Source organism: Rhopilema esculentum, chromosome 2 (assembly GCF_057945365.1).
Source record: "Rhopilema esculentum isolate cy_ngs chromosome 2, ASM5794536v1, whole genome shotgun sequence".
NCBI lineage: Eukaryota > Metazoa > Cnidaria > Scyphozoa > Rhizostomeae > Rhizostomatidae > Rhopilema > Rhopilema esculentum.
Genome location: NC_142816.1, coordinates 6,816,488 through 6,838,887, shown reverse-complemented (window position 1 = coordinate 6,838,887; position 22,400 = coordinate 6,816,488). Strand labels below are relative to the sequence as shown.

Genomic DNA, 22,400 nt, shown 5'->3' with positions numbered 1-22,400 from the left:
TGAAGACAGTGATAACGTTTGGCTGATTTAAAAAAAACACAAAAGAAAGATGTGTTCAAATGGAGACTGAACATTTCTCAAAACAATCCTGAGCATTTGATAGACAGCAATCACTGAAACTGGTTTGATTCACTTCAAACTCTGGAATTTTGAGACTTAAGATGACAGAAATCGAATGAAAGTCGATGTGGTCTGCGATAACTCATCGATTGTGTGTGGTCAGCTTGAATTTGCTTATATCAAAGTCAGGCGCTGGAAATTAATTATTACGTTGGAGATCTCAATCGTATGAAACAGCCTGACTGCCTGGCTCTAAACACAAGCTTTCTAGTTCCTTTCAAAGAGGGCATAACCCAGACAGACTCTGTTAAATAGAAGTTTTCACTATCAATACCTATCGTTAAGTCTTCTCTTCTGCATCTGTTGTTCTGCATCATTTTGAATCTCTTATTTTTTGACCTTCAGTGAACTTTGAAAGATGGCATCGAAACGTATCTTTAAAAACAAGAATTTTGCTAACATAAACGAGACGCACTTAAAACGACTACTGGGTTTTTGGTTTGTCTCGTCAGTAGCATTTAACTTCAATTCATTTTAAATGAGGTTTGATAAAGTAGAATCAATTGTGTATTGAAGAATTTTAAATACCTTGAAGAATTTCAAGAGAAATACCTCGAGGGCCCTGTGGCCCCAATCCTTTTGCAAACTAACGAAGAAAATACTTTTGGAAGAAGACAGATAATCTTTGCTGATGAGAAGATCTATCATCTGCCAGACCGGAGCTGCGCCTCTGTTTATTTCACTTAACCAGACCGTCAAAGAATGTCAAAAACCAACAAACATGGACAAGCATAGATCGATCAGCCTTCCTAACAATCGGCTTATCTTTGAAAGATCGCTGACTTCCATTCAATGGTACTTTAGTAGCATGTCATAGCTCAAAGGGAGCTACGTACGTATTCGAAATTTCCGTACAATTATTATTCCCGCAAATGACCCGTGACGTAGAAAAACAACACTTGGTGAGGACAGAATGCTGGAACCGCTTCAGGCAAAGGGCGAGCACGATAACAGGATTCAGACGCCATGTCCTTGCGTTTATTTACGGTAAATCTTCGAACCCGAAAACCCGCAAATCCTTGACGATAACCTTTCTTAGAACTTTAGAAGACGTAGCATGTTCAAAAGATTTGTTGTCAATTGACTTGCAAAATGTATAGTTTCTCAAACCACCTTGGAAAAAGTGGAAATGCTTAAGAAGAGGTACTTATATGGAGATGTACTTTAAAAAGTCTCAATCCTCTCTCTAATCAGCCCCCATTCAAGAACGCCTCAAATCAATTAGCCCCCTCGGGGGCCTATTGGAGGATGGGGACTTCCTCGTGTTCTTTGGAATCTGCTGTTCAGAATAAAAAATGTTTCAAATTCTAAGAGAAGCTTTCCAGCGTGGCTGAAGCGCTGTCCCCTGTCTTCGGTGGCAGTACCCAGCCTGTAGCAAGCGAAAAATCTAGCATGTTTTGTATTTGTTTTCCCACGTATGCAGCAAAAATCTCATGTTTCAAGTAGCTACTGCGATTTTCGTCGCAAGGAAACGTAAATCGTAAACGCTGGCGACAAAAGTGGCGAAATGTGTAGTAGAAGAAAGCTGGCAGAGTGAACAAGGGAAAAAGTATCCCTAAAAGAATCAGTCAGGGCCTTCGAAAGTGAGCTCGGGCCAAGGGGTGATTCACAAAAATGGACCCCCTTAAGAAATGTTTCTTTGGCCACGCCCTTCAGTCTCACGGAGAACTATGGAAACGCCCTTTTTAGCTGCAATTGTTAAAAAAGTATTTTTAAAGATTTGTACAAGAATGTGGAAAACAATAGACATTAACCAAGGACATGTGAACATGGTTTTTCTCTGCGAATGGGGGTTGATTTCATGTAAGAACCTGAAATAGTAGCTTTTTTGCATTATTGCATTTGAAATAGATCTTACTACATTATCACGGGCCCCATCGGAGCACGAGCTCCGGACCTTTTCCCCTTCCTAACCCTCCCTCTCGACGCCCCTGGAATTAGTTAAATTAGGAAAAAACTGATGAAAGGGAGTACCTCTGTTCGTGCAATTTATGGCAATTTATCAGAACGTGGTACATTAATGAAGCGTGATATGATTGTTTTTAAAACGCAGTTTATTTGTAAAGCAAACAAAAGTAATTTGCATTTGCGGTTAATCCAGTTACAAGCAAACGTATACAAAAGACGAGCAACCTCATGATACGGATCAGGGGATCAGGTAGGCAACCTGCACAGCCTGTCCTTGCCGGTCCTTGGCAAAGGAAAGACGCTTCATTATCTTGATGCTTTTTCAAATCGGCTTATATGGCTCAGCCCGTTAGGCTATGTTTATTCATTAACAGCATGACGCATTAAAGAACATCATAAACAAACATAACGCTAAAGAAATGCCAACAGGGGAAGGAAACAGTACATGGAGATTGTTTACCTAAATACATTACACAGAAGTTTTTGTACTTTTGATGATATTTCTCATCACGTGGGTGGAAAAGGGGGCTGCCTGCCAAAGACGCTGCCAGTCACGTGATTTTCTACATGTTAATAAACGGGACAGAACCATAGAGATGGGCAGAGCACCGGTGTCCTGACCTTGTTTCCCGGCACTTCGCCCTCACTATATGTTTTCAAATACGGCGAATTTTTCAATTTATGTTACCATGCATGCATGCAGAAATGCAGAAATTGGCTTTTCTAGATGCCAATAAAATGAGTACGAACCCTTCAGTTGATCCATTTGAGAGAAGCCGTAACTGGCCCGCCTCTTTAGACCGCATTCAACTGCATGTAAAAAGTCATTTAAAGTAACAATTTTTAAAAACAAAAGAGATTGAGAAAACGAACCTTGGATCATTCGCTACTTTCGACATCTATTTCGAGGGCAGGCCGAGTTTGCTGCAGAAGACTGACTCAGGAAGCGGCTTAATCGTTTAAATACAACAGGCAGTTATGTTTGCAATGAACTCCTACACAATCAATTAAAACAATTCAAATCGAGATGCTATTCCTGCTTTCTAATTACGACTCCTTTTGAAAATTGGGGAGCAAATATATTAAACGCGGTGCTCGTATTGCCAGTCTAGGGTAATTTGTCTTTATTATGCCATTATCACTTTGATTACATTGCTATCAGGGATGGCAATGACATGCGTGCAGACGTTACGGAGGAGAGACGGATTTTACGGCAAAGCACGCCATCACCATTTTGTCTCGTTGTATCTTTTATATGCATATATATGGGATATATTTTTCGCTGTTACACTCTATCTAATTTTGCTAGGAACGTTGTCAAAAATGTATTTTCTTTAGGCAGTATGCAATATACTATTGTATTTTGCTTCATAAAAAATTGTAGAAACACAGGTAAGGTTCTTTCTTTTTCAGATCAGTAATTGTCGCTTTGGTACATGTTCATGTTCACTGCAAGCATTAGCCTCAAAACAACCGAAGAAAAAAGGTGCCACGCCCTTTTAAAATTCAAGAACTGATACAAACTGGTACCAGTTGAAACTCGTTCTCGTCGGATTTCGGGGTTGTATCCCGATTTCCATTGCTTTTGGGCGGCTACCAATCATGAAGTACATTATTTGGCCTATCAAAAACACCCTCTTCAATAAACGCCCCTCTCCAATAAATGCCCCCCTCCACAAAAGCCAATTTTTTAATAAACACCCGTCCCTTTAAAAGACCAAATACTGTAGCAAGATTGGAATAGCTTTATAAACACGGTAATTCCTTTCCTCTTAACGCGCAAACGTCCCCTTGAGTTGAAGCATGTCCAGTTTCAAATCCTTGATTTAAATTGCTGAAGGAAAGTGCCACAGATACACAGACGATATGGCATTAATTTCTAAGTTTGGCAACAGGTAGAAAGGCCTTTCATATATCATGTGATAGTTAGTTGTATCACTTTGATTGACGGAAACTCGTTCAGTTTTCTGTACACCTACTGAAATTTTGACTAAAGCTTCCTCTTCAGTCGCATCATTTAGTTTCTGAGCTCCATAATGATCAATTAACGGTAAATTGATTTAAATTAGTAGAATTTTTTTAAAATTGGTGTAATTGCAACAGAAATACACTAAAACATCAATCTTGTCAGGAAATTCTCATCGTTTTCAAGAAATTAACGAGCATTAATTGGGACATCGCGCAATTCAATGATTCGAAAATCGACAGTTCCCAAGTGAAGAGAGTTCACGAACGAGGTTGACTGCTGAAATTGTTAAACATCGATACAAAGCATTACATTAATTACATTACAACATTACGTTACATTTTCATAACTTTAAAAGTTACTGAGAATTTAAGTAACAGGCCTTGTGCAGCAAACGCATAGGCCATTTCTCCAACGTTTGTCTCAATAGAGAGAACACATTCCGACTACACTCTTTGATGCTCCGTTAGTCCAGGCTCCCGGAGCAGCTGTTAGTGGACTTATATTTTACGGTGGTCGGTCAACCAATCACTAAGCAGAAATTCACTTCAGGTTAACAGACATCGAATATGACCTTCCAATTACAAGATAAAAGATTTCAGCCACCTCCCTCTCAAAAAAGTCTCTTACCAATAAAGCAAAGCAAAAGCTGAGTAAATTTGAAAGGATATTTCTGATACGAGAGACATGATCCGCGTTGTAGCCTTGAGATAATAACAGCAATATAGCGAGTTGTGACAGGGTCTTTCACTCTTGTATAGAAACGACAGACATTTGTTGACGGACAAGATATCTTCAAGGCACCGTATTAATGTTTTTCATTTACATCCAAGAAAATCGAAGACTCCAACTTCGTTATATTCTACCACAAGAGAGGAACAAATGCTGCAACTTGCCAAAAATAGGCGTATTCCAAACTGTCTTTGGCCACACGAGAAACGAATCGTCTGGGTCATTTAGGAGCAGCAAATTCATGTGACCAATTGAAAGACTTTTAGTTGGAGTATGGTAGGTGACAGTGAAAACGGGAAAGAAAGAAGCACACAAGAACGATTTACATCTAACGAACCTTAAACGGTCAACCTATTAAATAAACTGTTGCTTGTTTACGAAGGTTTGGTCATGACGTAATAAACATTTTACAAGCAGCGCAGGTGACCTGGTCTATTCCTACATATGAAACTGCACCTTTCTCAAAAACAGTTGAAACTGCGAGCATGTAATCTTTTAATGACCTTCTAAATCTGAGCTAATCTTCTGGATACTGACACTGATTTCTTCTCATACATGAGAATGCATTAATTAAGCAATTATGGTTGACACCATAATTTTTTCAAATGATTTGATGTCTAACTATATAAGTTCTTTATCTTAAAAGCTTATCAACTTCACAGTTTTCTAAGCATCCATGTGAATTTCTGAAGAATGTTGAGTTACACCAAATGATGCTAGCCTGCAAGCCAATATCCTGAGAAGCGAACTGAAGAAGACGTTTTCAATTGAAAATGTGAATATGATTACAAAAAGACAAGCTTGGGCAAAAAAGTTTTTTTAAGAAACGCATGCTTTTACAGACGGAACGTAGACCTCTAAAGGCTGGTTACGGGGAAAGGGGGACTTTTGAATTATGTAAAGGTTACTGGAAAAGTCAGATGAGACCTGGTATCAACTTGTCACACTTTAAAAATCGAAATTACAAATCTTGCTGGTGAAACTCTAAAATTAACAATTTCCCGATGAAAACAGGTATCCATGCACTTCGAAACAAAACCATGGGAACACATAATAAGCATATGTTTACAGCGTAACTTGCCACGAACCGATGTCTAGCATCTATGGTGACCAAAAACCATCAACATTTCTCCCTGCCACAAACGGAAATAAGCGAACACAGGCTGCATCATAACTTGGCATAATGCTGCAGCTTTACACGTGGAAGGTCTAGCATAGTCCAGCAAATGACGTTTCAAAGGTATACGAGGACCACAAAAATCAATAGAATTCTTCGTATTGCGATAGCCTCTAGCCGCATGCCAACTCATCACAACGTTCGCCGTATTTTTAATACTAAAAATAGTACCACAACGTTGCTTGCAATACATCGAAGCAATAAACAGAGTTTTCATCTTTTAATACTTAATGAAATAGAAGAAAATCAACCATGACTTTTACCAAAATGCGAGTATGAATGGCAGGGGAGAAAAGAGTAAACCGTTCCCTTTGAAAAATGGTTAACTGGGACAGCAAACCAATTTACTTAAATAGTCAATAATGGTTTAAATGAACAAGGCTAGAAAGTTCTTTGAGAAGTGGTATCGAAGCTCGTCTCGGCAGCTAACAGTAAAGAACAAACCATTTGCAGCCAACATAGCTTGTATGAAAATATAAATAGCTTGAATATACATTCGTAAATCAGAGGATTCTGGATATGCCACCATTAATGTTTATTAAAGCAAGTAGTAAAACATTGCCATTATTGTCCTGCTTCTGCTACGCCATTGCATAGATCGTATAATTATCATATCATACCGAAATGAATTGGTGAAAATAGCAAAAAACCCACCAGTACTTGAAAACCTTTTGCTGCATGCTTAAGCCTCAATAAAAGACAGGCTATTTGAAAATCTTCGAGCTCAACACTTTGTCTAGTTTCTATGTTTTCTTGATCAGATTTAAAGAAGTATGTCTAATTTCCGACCACCGAGTGCGCGAGACCTGGTCGTCTGTTTGACTTCCCATGTTTGTTTATTTGAAAACCAGGTTTACGCGGGATTAGGGGTTAACGAAACGGGGGTAAACAATAGAATGAATGCAAAATGATGATGAAGAGAGCGTAAAAACTATATCCGGAAACGACCCTGAAATCATTGAGAAAAAATGTGTTACGAAACAAGCCTTTTTTGGAAGAAAATTGAGCGCAAAGATCGATATGATGTTATGGTTGAAAACTGGCCCCTCCCATCCTAAGATAGCCTTTAGCAATGACAGCATAAGCCTTAAGGTTCCTTTTGAAATGGGAACTTCTTTGCGTTACTGACTGCTTATTTGGGTAAAAAATGGGAATAGAGGTTACCAAGTAAGTTATTGTTAACCAAAAAGTATTACTTGAAAATTTGCATAAATACCAAAATCTTTGCTTTTCTCTATGATCTCCTTCCAGTGCAACGACTGTAAACATTGGAAGCATTTTACAAACTAATTACGAGTACTCAATTATATCAATACTATTTTGGTAGCTTCCGAGTATTGTATTTCCTTATTAACAGCTATGTGGAATCAGGATTAGAAAGAAACAACTGCTTTTACTGCAGACTTCACAAATGTTGCTTGGAGCCAAAATCGAAACATCTCACATCCTCTATCACTACACAATGCCTCTATCATTTCAGATAGCCTCTATCAGAACATCTGACCAAATCCCAGTCGTCTATAAAAAGTTATGCTCCATTCTTATTTGATATTCACTGCTTAAGAAAACAGAACGTCTATTATTTTACATGTAGTGTCTCCTTTGGCGGACATTACTTCTCGAAATACGATCAAAGTGATCCATTTTAAACCCCCTGTAAATCAGGGCATTACAGAACGCTCAATTATTGATGGTTTTTTTTAATTTGATATCGGCGAAAGTACACATTTGCTAAACCAAAGTCATGAAATTAGAAAAAAAAAGAGGGAAGCTTTGCAACTGACATTAATTATTAATGAGGACGGCTTTATAAAGAGGCTTTTGAATTTACAGTCGATGTGGAACAAAAATCTGGTATCAAGCAAGGATTATCATATTGATCTGATGTGTAATTTTGTTTTGAAAAAATAGAAATCTTTACCTTTGATAAATATTGTAATGCTGTGAGGATTATCTGAAGAAGCTGATCAAATCGCATGCAATGTTCTATTGTACAGGAAATATTTAGAAGGAGCTTTGCACGCAGCACAATATGTAGTTGCTATTTGCAGTTGGAAAAAACCATTAAGATGGAAAAAACTCCCAACGACAACAACAACAAAATCGTAAAAGTTAGATGTATTGCTCCAAGCTATCAGACTAGACTAAATTATACTCAACATTCCTCTTGTGAATCAACTGCCAAAAAGAGGAATCAAATAGGGGAATCCGTAACAAAACAGATGTTGATAAAGCACAGGTTCTTTTAATCGATTTAGTCAGAATTGAAAGACAACCTAGATCCCTTAAAGCAACCAGGGGTCTCTTTGTAAGGTGTGGTCTAGCCTCTCTAGGCATTACGATACATTGGCTTGCATTGCCATGCTAGCTCATGCATGCACCTACTTTTCAGCCTCATTGTGTAAAAAGCATTACATGAACTTTCACGGTTTTATATCTTACTGTAGTAGCAATGTGTTATCGTCAGTATTCATGCGAAAAGGTGATGCAGAACGATGAATAAGTTTCTTTAAATGACTGGAGCTCAATGAAATTCCGGTCCATTTCTTATGCGCAAACAGAATTCTCGAATAGACATGCATTACCGTGTTTATCCATTAAAGAAACATTTACGTTAATGCTGCACCACAGAATCTGCAATAGAAATGTTCTTTTGTTTTCTCACATAACTCATTTCTCAGTTTCCATTTTGTTTGCTCATCTGATGCAAGGGATTGAGCCATGTGACGTTCTCTTTCGTATCAAAGGTACATTATATGACATGAAAAAATATGAAAAGATAATCAGACGAAGAGATCCAAACAAAGATTTGCCTGACGTCTTAACATAATGAAACTGTGAGTTTAACTGTGTTTAGCTGTGATATGGGTTAAAGCTAAGATAAATGAAGAGCACTCGAAGGACTGGCTGACCCAACTTACTTGTCTCACTAAGATTACAGACTTGCTTCATCATTGGTCCTTGGCAAAAAAGCAAATCAAGCGTAATGCAAAAATGTGGGATGGTTAAGCGACCTGCAAAAGGATTCATTTTGATGAATTTCTACCCTCCAACTGTGAAATGCGTTCAAGACCATATTCCGTTTAGAATGGCTGAAATCTTTAAGCAATTCGAACTTCTTTCGCACGGTTAAAAGTAAACTTAGGAGAACCCGTTTATTATTTGTTTCAAAAAGACTTTCTCTGATGCTAGGAGCTGAATGACGGAACTGCCTAATCCTAACTATGGCATTTCCAATTGTACCACTTTGCGGAAGTTTCATTCTGAATTTAAAGCATTTGGCGATCCCGCGCCTTGGAGAGAAACTTGCACAGGCTGCCTCTAAAGAGCGTTGCGGCTGATTTCAGTAACGTCATCTGGATAAGCCTAGAGATACGGTTTGGAACACGACCATCACATGCATTTGCGAAAGAAATTAATTGTGCTTTTCTATGGATAAACCGCAAAATCTTTAGACAAACGTTATTGCATGAAGTTTATATTTCTGCTGTACCCTGAAGTCACCCTTCTCTAAACATATGTAACCGATACGCAGCAGCTTTTGATCGTGCCTTTTCATACAGCATACTCGGCTAATACGGGTAACTGTGGCCAAATTAGCCAAATAAATTCAAGAGCTTTTTTAAGAGGGTATTCAACCTAAAGTTCCTATTCCTGTTTTACGTGGTATGACATTTCTAGTATGCCATGTTTCCGCTTTTTGAACGCATGACGGAGGTAAAATCCCTGTTAAGGGGAGCCCCAGTGACGAGCGTGGTACCGTCGATGGGACACAAAAGCCAAAATAATGGCTTCTTTCTTGTTTACTCTGCATGGCACCTTGTTTTATTAGCATTAGCTGTTCAAATAATTCTGCCCAAAGATAATAAGGTTGAAATGCAAAGAGCGGTACGGGTGGCAAGGAGATTTTGCGGGAGGCAAAAAAGGAAAAGGAATCCTAGTTGTGAAGGTAATAATTCGAACGTCTTCGTGCGGCAGACTGAAACTGAGGCTGTCAACATGAGGTTTAAAACTGAGGTTTGGTTGCTCATTGATAGAATGAAGCTCTTGCAAAAGTCAAGCTTGTTGCATTCCAAGGGGGCGCTCTGACAAATTAAGCATAGGGATGCTCAGGGTACTTACTCTCTTGGGCTCAAACTTTATACCCCACCCTAACCACCCCGACCCTGAATATAATAGATTAGCCATCTTACCGGACGTTAAAAATTACATATAAATTTTTCGAAACGGTAAAAAGTGGCTGCGTTTCTTTGATGAGGACAGGAAGGTGTGTGTGGCTAAACAGCTAAGAAACTGCATGCTACAGAGTGACAGGTTACAGTACAAAAAATGATGAAGATTATATACGAGTTAGTTATATAGAGCGTGAGTTGAAATGAAATAAGGGTTTTTTCCTATTAAAGAAACGAGAGAAAAAGTCGTCGTGAGTTGAGCAAGAAAGGTCCCTTATTCTACACGTTGATTTGCCTTTTGGGCAATTCTTGACGTATACGTGACATGATAAGAAAAGCCACAAGAGGAAACAGACAACTTCTGGGCAGATATGGGTTGAACTACGTATCAATGTATCAATAGAGTCGTTTGATTTTTCAACAGTGCTGCTTTATAACGTTGTAATGAAGAGAGAAACTATGACTGAAGTGCTTTTATAAACCGCATTTTTATATTTGAGAGATTTAATGCACTGCTACTTTATAAATCAAAGTAACAGCTACAAACGTGTTAAAATGAAGGGTGTAATGGCGCACAATATGAATGAAATAAGAAGTTTGTTGACTGAATGAAATAAGCAAAAAATGAACTGTCTGATTCATTTAAATGAGGCTCGACAAAATATTCCATTTACGAGACGGTTAGGTCGCAAGGAATAAATTTTGGAAAGCGGTTTTGCTAAATTATGCTACATAAAAACTATTAAATGCTTATTAAGGGGACCATCAAGATATCAAGAAAGAACATATGAATGTTTAAAAGAAATACAAGACAAGGATGAATCAGGTAGGAATTCTTCTCCATCGGCAGATGAAAGAATTAAATGCAATTGTGCGTGGGGAGACAACCAAAGAATTTGGCACATCAATAAAAGGGCAACCAATTGAAACAGACACTTTCAAGTGTCCATAATTTTACTACAGCAAAGAACAGCATCACGCTGCATTCAGTTTGCAATAGAAGGTTGTTGGTTTTAGGGACAAACTATACGGGTTCATGCTTCAACCGAGTGTTACTTTTATCTCTTGTAGGAACACGAATGTTCTCATTAAAGACGAAAGGTCTTATACATGAGTGACACCACAATAACTGATGTACTCTTCCACATTTGATCCGAGCACTGTTTCATGGCTAACATAGTATCAAACTTACGATAAGTAAAAGTTCTATGTGTAATCAAAGTTTAAAAAGGATGTATTAATGATATAGGCTTTACTCCCGGTTAATTCCTTTTCTTTGAAAGATGTATATTAATTCAAATATTGTCCAACGTAATTGTTCGGACGTTTGCATTTTAGAAAGCATGAAACATATAATAACTGAGAAAAGGAAAACCATGATTGATAAAAGAATATTAACCTCTATCAAAGTAATATGCGATTAATTTACCTTTGATTGCAATAACATTCAGTATTTAGATCACTCAGTCTGTTCTCTTCATCATCATGTGAAAAAAGCTCGAACGTACGTAGAACGAATTCCATGCACTTACACGTTTCGCCAGTATTCTGCCAGTGGGTCAAGCAGCAACGATCTTAAATGCATAGTTCTTAGCTGTCGATCATGTTCTAGTCTATCAGTAGCTTAACCACACGTCCTTAATAGTGTACAAGGGAGACATGGACGTTTTCCGACGCGCTGATATGCCGCCTACGCCTCGAAGCGCTCCTTTTCCACAGCTGGTTGCACCTGTATGTGGTTACGCGTGCGTACGAAGCGGCCAATTCAACATGAGAAAATTTGAAAGCAAACTCGGATGCCCCAGCTCTGACAGCGAGCTGTTCTGCTATGTTTAGCAATTTGAGGTCAGTCTGACGTAGCCGGATTTGTGGGGCTTAGCTCAACAAAACAACAAAATCCTACCTGACCAACAAGGGTTCAGAATTTGTTCAAGGAGGCGCGAAAATATCATCCTAAAAACGACTACGCGTGTCAGATAAGAAAGAAACACCCTAAAAAGCATTTTTTTGGAAGAAAAATGACAATCTTCTGTTTGATAAAAATTCTTTGAAAATTTGTGAAGATATCAGCATGCCTCGATGCCGTTAGTGGGATGGAGTACTCTTGTCTAATTAAGTAGCACGGGGGGGGCAAAGAATCAATTTGCAACGTTGTTTGGGGTACTGCAGGCCAATTTGGGCTTTGACAGTCATGTTGCTTTTGTCATGAACCCAGCAAAATACAGAACTGCGTGGCAAGAACCTTCAAATAAGTTGATACATCGAAGCCGCATCTGATTAAAGGACTTGCAGATTTTAGAGCGCCGTAGATTTACATCTGATTTATTAGGGAATTATATTATTAATTCACCCCTTATTCTTCATAAATCTTCAGAAATGATACATATGACAACACACTAATTGAAATAAGCTTAAAATGAAATGTAAACGAAAAAAGTCATTTGCTGGTACTAAAGCATCGTTCTGAATTTTGATCATTGCTTTCTCCGATGATACTAAACGATTTTAGACGAATATGCAAGGTGAGCTCTCTTTTAATCTGTGGCATAAATTGAAGGGTTGATACGCCTGAGAGGAACTTTAAGAAACGATGAAATGAAATATTGAATACATTTAAATATTAATGTATTGAAATACAGATATTATGATTAATAAATCAAGGTGTGATACAGCTCGAGCCAATTAGTAGTATCAAGCAGAAAAAGATTGTAGCATCAGCAGACGCTTGAATAAAATCAAATTATTGTAGCATGAGCTGATATTCAGAGTTGAAACCATTACGAGGAATCAAGGACCAATGCAACAATGGTTGTGGGCGATACCACATCCAGCGGGCCGTGGGTGATACCGAAGAGCCGATGTTGTCGTCCCACGTAACCCTCTACTTAAGCATTGACTGTACAATCCATTATTATTCTATGCTGTAGTAAATCGCCTTTAAAGCGACATGGGTATTGCTCAGCTATGGTGATATATAAGCTAACGTCATGTCAGATTTTGAATTCACAAGTATTTCTTCAAAGACAGCCATGACTGATATCAACAATGTCGTGTCTATGAAGTTTTTTAGTAGAAGAAAGCTGTGTACAAGCGGTTTTTTCAATCTAAAGAGTTTCAATAATGTCTAAAAGAACAAAAAGCTATGTAGTTTTTCAATATTAATCCATCAAATGACAATTTCAAGATATACAGTCAAAATTATGCAGAAAAGTTTCCTTTGTGTCAGGTTAGAAGATATGAACGCACGAAGACATTGTTAACCATTTCAAATACCAAGCAGGACTGCGTTGCAAGAAAAAGTAAGTCATACAAGAACGAATGATTGTATCAGAGACTGGAAGAAAATGATGATTAGACAAGAAAAAGGACCAAATCTTATGCAAACAAAACATATTTTAAAATGAAATGCCTTTTGACAGAATGGTCTTCGAATAAAATAACAAATAATAACAAATAATCTAATTGCAGGATACTCCTCTCATAAAATGATGTAGGATTGTGACAAAAGTGAAAAGAGATTTAGAAAGAGGCAGAATTTAGTGATGATTTTCTACCGGAGTTTCGAAAAAAATGAAATGGCTGTTTAGCGGCTTCAATGCAGAAAGAGGCAGAAGTTAGTGATGACTTTCAATGATAAAGTGTTATTGTCAATTTTGGCTCTCAGTCGCTCATAACGATTGCTACACGACAAGGTTAAAATGACAAGAACAAAGTGACAAACCTCACAACACTTGAGAGAGCCATGAGCTGCGAATGTTGGAACAAGAGCCATAAAGACTTTGATAAGAGTATCACCGACTGCGACTCGTTATGATAGTTAATATTTGGATTGACTTATGTTACCTAATGACCCTTGCAGTTCGTAAGCTCGAATTGCCCGGCTATAGTGCATTCATCTCAAGCTAAAGATTGTCAATATATTGATAACGTGATAACACCAGAAATTACGCTCGTACACTGAAAGAAATAAATAGCAATGGCTACGACGAAGACAGGGACAAATATAGAGGGTAATGCGATTTAAACAAAGAGACAGGGGGACGAAGATAGGTGCAAAAAAATATAGAAAGCATAGAGAATGGAACAAATAGAATTTGAGCCGACGCAAAATCACTGGGGAAAGGAAAAATGAGAGAGGGGCTGTGAAAGGATAGTAAGAGCAGAATGTGTAGAGGATCGTATAAACAGAGAAGAAACAATTAGCATAGCTTGAAGGTTTTGTAACCACTTTAGTTTATTCTGCTTAGCAACACTCAAGATAGAAACACTCACTCCCCACCATATGTTAAAAAAGCGGATATGATGGTTATGATTCACGCTGTGACGTCTATGTGAAAGGACATAGACCATTGAAGTTCTGCTATCTTTCGGTAATTCTGAAACTCTTCTTCAATGTTTAAATTTTACTGCGTAAATCAACCAATGAGCAAAACCAGATAATTATATCATGCAACTTTAGTCAAAGGCACGTGCACATCATCAACTGGCTACTTTTCAATAGAAAGAAAAACTGGATGATAGAAAGAGGTTTCAAGATTGTTGAGAACTAAATTGAGAACTAAATAGTTTTGGTAAATTCTTTAAGGTTTCATCGTTTTCAAAAGCATCTACTGCGTAAACACTGAATTTGATACCCTATTAATAAAAAATGTGAAATTCAAACATGGTTGTAAATGATAAAGGATAAACATTTCAAGATGAAAGCTCACATTTATCCTTTTAACGATTAACTTAGAAAAATATTGAAAACGATCAGTTTTGGTTTCCCAGTTGACAAAAATGGAAGTAAAAATACCGCCCATCTACTCTAAGGCAACCTTGTCCTTTGTTATTTAAAAGGATCCTAGTTTAGATTTCTGATGGAGCCTCCCTCGTCTTTTCAGAGGTTCTGTTACGACTTTCTTTCAAGAGCTCTATTTTCTGGTAATTCAAAAAGTGCAAGCAGAAATTAGGAAGCTTTTCTCTGCACATCAGTTAATTATGCCATCAATAAAAAGAGATGATCTCCATTTCATTTCCATTCTAGTAATACTTCTTAAGCAGATAAAACCCATGTAGGGCGAATGCTGGATTTATGAAATTAAGAAGAAAATAATACTATTAAATAGCACACATGTGTCAGACTTGCATTCTGTGCAAATTGGATAGCCATTACCTCAAATCGTTATGAGTTCAGAAGACAAAAAGATGAATGTAAAGCGTGCACAGGCTTGAAGAATCCTTTGAAAGGTTATCAGAATCAAAGTAAATTCTTAATAAACCCTGGCAAAACAAACGTATTAGCTTATTAGAGTTTAAAGACAACGAAAGTGATTTTGTTTAATAATGGAATTAGAGGTGTGTTCAGGTTTCGCAAATCCTTGAACATACCGTGGACAAACAGCACTAAAGAAAAGCGTTGTGAAGTTGCAACATGAAGCGTCAGATTGAAAGTCGCGGCTCACAGTCGTTTAGCTTATAACACCGCTTTCAACTGGAACAAACAATTAATAGAAAAAGAAGACCTGTCTCAACAGAAATACTGAATAAGGAAACAATTGAGTATTAACGAAAAATGTCAAAAACCGTGATGCACACCACATTACATAGATTGCAAAAATAAACTATTGGAAAAAGGATCTGTCTATCCCAGATACTGAGTAACTCTGACAGAGTTGATAAATGTTTAATCATCACAATCATTGATGCTATGATTTGGATCACTTTTGGCATGAACAGTAGTAATCAGAAATGCCATATAAAGTATTATTCATCAATTTATAGCCTGATTTATATGAACAGAATATGAACAGACAATCAAGAGTTTGTTCCTACAAATGTTCTGGATTGCAAACATGTAAAACATTTATGTTTAATAGCTATGAATTGCTAATAAACCATATTTTAGTTCATAAATCAATAAATGTAACATTCTAACTACAACTTTTACATTCATTTTACTAAATAGCCATCTTTGAATCATTAACATGTACATATTACTGATAGATTTTACCTCTTATTATCAATTAAACAACAAAAAGACTAACATTCTTTTTTAAACACAAGTTTACTGTCTTTCGAAAGTCTACCAAACACATAAGAAGACAATCTTTATTCAATCTAAACTTTATGCAACGTTTAGTGTAAAGTGTGGAATCAAAAATGGAACTGTTAAACATTATGATTACATGGAACTGTTAAGTCTCGTAACTGTTGATCATTTCTTCTGCAGGACCTTGCACTGGGTAAGGTGGAGCGGGCAACGCTTTGCAATGAAATGATAAAAAATCGTGTTGTTCTGTAATGGAGCATGGTAGATAACAAGAAATTGAGAAACTTGTAGTTGTCAAATTACGCATTCCAAAAGCAGAAAAAGCTGCTTCATTGCTAGAGGACGAAGGCACTTTCTTCCAATACCTTATTACCAGCATCGCAGAAAATTTTTGGAAGAAATTCTATCTTGAAAGGTTTCTTCAAAATTTAAAAAAGGCGCCGCAGTGAGCAAGAAATGAAGGAAAACCTGCTTTCGTGCATCAAAGTTTTACAATGACATGAATGGTTAATTGGAGGTCACTGCTTAGCTTTTTGAAAAGCCTGAAGCCCTTTTTAGAGACAATTTACTGAAAGTAAGAAGTGGATGCGATTCAGCTTGTAGTGAATAACTAAATAGTTTACTCGCTTATACGAAACTATAGTACATATCACTTACGTGCTTATACCAAAAGAGAGTGTACAGCCGCGCTTGCTTTCGATCTTTTAGCCGGGCGAAGTTCACTGGGAGCATCCATCACATCTTGACTATCGCTGATCTCAAACTCGTCTCCCTGTACATGTGAAGAGAACAACGAAAATAAACCACTGTAAAGTTATTAAGATATTAGTGCACTGAACAATAGGATTATCAAAAGCAAACTATTGGCCTCTGTTGGCTTATTTTCAAATGTTACAGTGTGACTCGTCCTGGTTATCATACCGAACAAAAAGATCTTTTGCTCTTTTGCTTGCTTTTCACAAGAATGAATAAAAATTTGGAAAAAGTTTTCTATGCTTGATGTGAAGAAGGACATGATATTTCCGCATCTAATCTTGATTGAAGTAGAAACTTAACTGCAAGCCCAACCAAAAAAGATAGTTTCAGAAATACCTCGTTGACTGTCGAGATAACTCTCTTCCTGGTCTTTTCACGGCATATATCCTGAATCTCACTCATCTCCTTATCCTATAAAGCAACGTCTTTTGTTATCATTTTCAAGCTGTTTAATCAACTCATCCAAAATAATCTACATACAACCGCGTTCTATCATTCCTTTATTTGGGTTTCATGCATAGATCTGACTCCGGTAGACAAATTTAAAACCAATTATTGGCAAAATTTTGCAGACAATGCCAGCTTCAGAATATAGGAAATGAATGTCTAACAATCAGCTGTCTCTTTGGATTGATTTGAAATGTCCATAAACGTTCCTTGTGCTAAAGGATGACCGATGCTAAACATACCTGGGAGGAGTGCTGTGGTTTTTTCTCTTCAAGCTCCATTTTTGATGCACGCGTCACGATAGCATCAACACCCTGAAATAAGTTATGGAATCATACTAAGATCAAACATACACGATAAATTTGGTAAATTACTTTCGATGCATTCTTAGAATCGTTCTTCCGAGGAAGAGCATGTGAAAGCGCTTGAGTCTTTATAATCCTTGTGTTTAGTACCATCGATGCATGGGGCGACTGGCAAATTTTGGAATAGAAAAGTGGATACCCCTTGAAATTTCCTGAGAGAAACAGCCACCCTATCAGGTGTAACAAGAGCCTTAATTTTTGATCGAATGCGTGGAGCAAATACAGCAAAAAGCCATTCATGAATTTGAGAAGGTACCCTGTTCCAAATAAAATCTTTGCAAGTGTACGTTTTTCGTAGAAATAACTACAAAGGAGACAAAAACATTAAAACATGAATAAATAAGCATCTCAAAGTGCGCTGTAAAGATGCATGCACTTGCTAACAAAATGTTGTTACCTCTGCTGAGGGTGTATCGTTGCTTTCCTGGCTGTTTGGATCAGACTGGCACACGTCTTGGCTAGTTCGGAAATACGTGCACACTCCGTCTTGAAGTATCTTTTCCTTGTTGACAAACTTCCCAATTCTGCAGAGATGACCACATTAATGAGTGATGTTCTTTTATATTGGGAAATTATAATCTAAGGGGCGCTAAGATATAATCTTGGTGCGCATAAAACTTTGGGTATTTGAAAAAATCAGTTTGGTTTTCTAGTGCTGGATTTTCAATTCCTTGTCCTAATGCAACATTGCAAGAACAAGGTACATTGCAACAGTTTAAAAGTCTCTCTTAAAACTCAAGGTAAACTCAATAAAACAAGATTAACACAACATAAGTAACCCTAAAAATTAGAAAAACAAAGACTGCACCTGACAAGATGGAGTGGAAACTTGTCAAATTATTTTGTTAATTTGGAATTGTGAAAATAAAAAATTTCGTACAGATAGATCTCAGGCTATGAATCCAGTAACTACGACAATATTTAAAAATTCGTATATAACATAGCATTAGAACTTTTTATTTTTGCTTGTGGTCTTGACGTAGCCTTCCTTTTCCAGACGTTTCAAGATATGACTCGCTATTTTACTGGTGGTCCCTAAACATCAAGAGAAAATATTTTGACAGCAAAAATGAGTAACGAAAAAATTAAAAGCAAAAAGTAAAGCATTGAAAAGAAATCTAAAATAAGAGAAGTGGAAAGGAGGAACCACAGTAATAGGATGTAAATATGAAGTGTCGCCCAGCTTGAAATTCTCAACTACGTAACAATGCGTAGAGTGGCTTATAGTTTAGGAGATTTCCTACCAAGTCTTCTTGTCAACAAATTAACAGTAATCCTTGTCATTTCTGATGTTGCTATCATTGCCCTTCGCCATAAGCATGTTGCCTGAAGTGCAAGAAAATTCTTTTATGGCATAATCAAAACTTCTTGATGCAAAGAAAACCGTTCATTTAAGAAAAAACTGTCTCTTATAATGAAAATGATAAAATCATGGAACGCTGCAAATACGATGGCAGCTTGCAATAAAATATTTGGACAAGGGCAGTTGCATAGACGCCAGTTATGTATGCGACATGAGGTTCTATCTGGCTTTAACAATTCATAAAAGTGAAGAAATGTTTCAACAGCGATCCCGAAAAAAAGGTTATTCTAGAGATCTGAGTAGTAAACATGGATTTATCGTGGAAACGTTAGAGCTAAGAAACTCCAAAAGCCAAGCACGATCACATACTTTATGTCTAACGTTTTAAAGTATTTGGAAATTCATGTGTCTTCAAGAAACTTGATGTTGTTTCTAACTTTAAATTAAATAAAAACTTTATTTTAATACATTTAAAAAAGTTGATTAGATGACTCTCATTCTAGAGTTTTTGGATACCCTGGAATCCAATTAGACTGAAAACTCTGGCGATGAAAATTCAGCAAATTTAAGAAAGAATTATTTAATTGATCAATCGAAAGAATATCTTTTTTCAAGAAAGCATTTATTAAGGCCCTGAGCCAGGAATTGCAGCACAAACCTGGAGCTCGTTTCTGTTCAGCCTCTCTAGTCGCGGGTCTGTGCACCGATGATCGTCAAATTTCTAGAAGAAACAAACTTAAATGTCAAGAATTAAGACAACAGGTGACCAAAGAAGATTTTGAAAGGAAGCATATGAAAGAAGGCAGCAGATTCTTACAGAAGAACGTTTAATCCTCAAGTATTGAGATTTTCACGAAGTAAAACAAATAAGAGATACTCGTGAGCAATAGTGCTGAATAATCAAGACTTCTTCTTAAAAAATCCAAATAAAAATATAATGTTAAATATGATTGGTGTAAAACTGAAATTTTCAGAGTGAAATTAAAAACAGCTAAAGTTAGGGAAACTTAGGATTCAGTACCAACATGCAGTCATTCTGATGGATAAAAATACTTTAAATGGCTTTATTGATTTGACCGCAAAGTAGACCTATTATTGTCTGTTAATGAGATTGCATGTACTTTAAAAAGCAGCCTACCTCTGCGCACGTAGCACATGTGTGTTTGACAGGCGCATCAGCTGATTCAAGGATAGCAAAGCAAACAGCGTGCTGCCAAGTCTCACAAACACCGCACAAGATCATCAGCCCATCATCCTTCAAATTAAGAGGAAACTTATTGCTTCTTTACATATGATATTCATAAAAATCAGGCAAGTTTCACTTATCACCTCAAAAACCATAACTTCCAGGTTTGGGTTTCCCACAATCAAATGATGCCTGCAATGTATTTGAAGTTTCCAGATAGTTAAATCTTCATTCTGTTTTCTTTTGCAAACAGACCCTTAGAAGCAATTGCTAATGCACTTGTTTGAGATGCCCTTAGGCATTAGCACGGTAAGGCATTAGCACGGTAAGGCATTAGCACGGTAAGGCATTAGCACGGTAAGGCATTAGCACGGTAAGGCATTAGCACGGTAAGGCATTAGCACGGTAAGGCATTAAAAAGGTAAGGCTTTTGATATGATTCAATGAGCATTTCATCAAAGCGTTTTGGCTTTATTAGAAGACAACTGGCCAAACCTGGTTGACGCCACAGTGACAGCACACTGCTGGTTCTGCGTCATCTTCAACCTGGCTAGACACCTCCGTTCTCGCGTCCAATCCTTTTTTTCCAGAGGATGGTTCGTATGTTTCTGCAAATAAAAAAGCAATTCTTTTAATTCTTGCTGCAGTAAATGTTCAAAAATCAAGGATTTCTTGCTTAGTTTCAACTATTTCCCGCTCATCTTCTGGTTTTACACGATTCAACAAACATTACGAAATCCATTGGCAGGTTCAACAGTATGAAGCACCAGTTGAAAATACAATTAATTGGAAATATTTTGATTTGTACCAAGCTGGGAGTCAAATACTTATTTTCGCTGAAGATTTCGCTCAAGTGGAAACCAGCCTTTAAGGATGTTAAACGTAGCAACTTGTTTTGCAATCCAGAACGGGTTCATACAAATTTTTCGATCGATCATTCTGTTGCAATAGAATATGAATGCAAAGTTAAAACCTATTGAGTCACACCTGGAATCCTGTCAGTGGCGCATGGCATCTCGTCATCTGGTACGCCATCTACAACAGAGGTTTAGCGTGTGATACATCAAGGAAGAGCAAAACCAAAAATAATGCAAGCCAAATCAATCAAACCTTTTCGTAAGTCTAATAGCATTGTGGTTTTAACATACGATTCCTTGTTAATATGGAAATTTGGGTGAAAGTTTGCCTGCTATTCATTTTTTATAATCACCAAAAAGGTCGTCTAGTTAAAATCACTGTAAAGAGCAGCGTAAAGTAAGAAGAGAATAAATATATAAACACCTGAACCTTGACCGATCCTAGAATCAGGATCAAAGGTGTCGGGAACATCTTCGAATTGATCCTGGAAATGAAGAGAGGTGGTTCATGAATCCAATCGGTTCCACAAAACTTTACGACGATAGGCACTGATTTGTGATTAAAATTATTGAAGTACAAACAGTCAACATAAAATTGTTAAACTTCACTTCTGACTCTCTTGTGACATATGGATTGTTTTTCAATTGTGTGTAACAGTTATTCAAAGAAAATTCTTTTAAAATTTAAAAGAAGTCCTCCTCATCAATACCTCGGAGATAGCCTTCAGCATGCTCGGTTTCTTTGCTGCAATTTTCTTAGCAGTTGGAGTTTCTTCGCCAGTTTGTTGCTCATCACAGGCCAGTTCCTCGATCTCATCGCCATCTTTGTACTTCAGCTGATGGTGAATTGTACCAACTTTCAACGTCATTCTTCAAATGATTGAATTTTTGTGTCAGAAGTATGCTCACGGTCATAAAAACTATGAACCAGGTTTCTCTCTATAAATCATGCAGGATTTCCAGCAAAAGTTGTCCTGATCCTTACACAGCAATACAATTTTTATTTCTTTACATTTATATTTCATAGTTAAGAATAAATTCAACAAAAAATTCTTCAGGTCACTGTTTTTCAACGCGAAATTTCATATATCAAAGCAAATACTCACTGGTGGAAAGGCTTTGGTTTCGAAGACGGTGACATGAAGAGAACAGATAAAAATTAGAATGAGAATTCCCCAATAGTAACTAGCCGTAAGTCATTGAAAATCATTCGCACTATAAACACCTGCTGGTTTAGAGTTGCTACTTAGAACAAACACATGATTAATCTTTCCCTTACGATATTTTGCCTGAGAAAAGAGTAAGGTGAAATATTTCAGATGTTCTACATTTGCTCATGTTTGAGGTTTTTGTTTCCATTCTTAGAGGCATTCTTAGAGG

At 37.2% G+C, this 22,400-nt stretch overlaps 2 protein-coding genes across 8 annotated transcripts in view; both read right to left on the bottom strand.

Moving 5' to 3' along the window:
• The window catches only part of LOC148960590 (protein FAM124A-like), a 23,009-nt gene extending 6,285 nt beyond the window's left edge, over positions 1-16,724 (bottom strand). The window contains exon 1 of one of the 6 annotated variants that reach the window (XM_065214823.2): positions 13,797-16,724. Coding sequence is in view for 1 of the 6 variants with exons in the window: in XM_065214819.2 (XP_065070891.2) it covers positions 2,902-2,911 (10 nt within the window). In the remaining 5 variants the exon portion in view is untranslated. The other 5 variants (XM_065214820.2, XM_065214819.2, XM_065214821.2 and 2 more) reach the window with 5 other exon arrangements.
• LOC135695659 (uncharacterized) lies at positions 13,797-22,400 on the bottom strand. Of its 2 annotated transcripts, none has more exons than XM_089109490.1 (14): positions 22,127-22,400; positions 21,731-21,890; positions 21,445-21,505; positions 21,151-21,198; positions 20,659-20,771; positions 20,116-20,232; positions 19,636-19,698; positions 18,919-19,000; positions 18,628-18,709; positions 18,072-18,198; positions 17,552-17,623; positions 17,199-17,273; positions 16,764-16,878; positions 13,797-16,319 (listed from the first exon to the last, which is right to left on the bottom strand). In XM_089109490.1, exons 1-13 carry the CDS (start codon positions 22,159-22,161, stop codon positions 16,768-16,770), a joined length of 1,146 nt encoding a protein of 381 aa, XP_088965616.1. In that variant the 5' UTR covers positions 22,162-22,400; the 3' UTR covers positions 13,797-16,319; positions 16,764-16,767. The 2 variants fall into 2 exon arrangements, with proteins under 2 accessions (XP_088965616.1, XP_088965613.1); XM_089109487.1 differs by having other exon boundaries at positions 13,797-16,352; positions 22,127-22,399.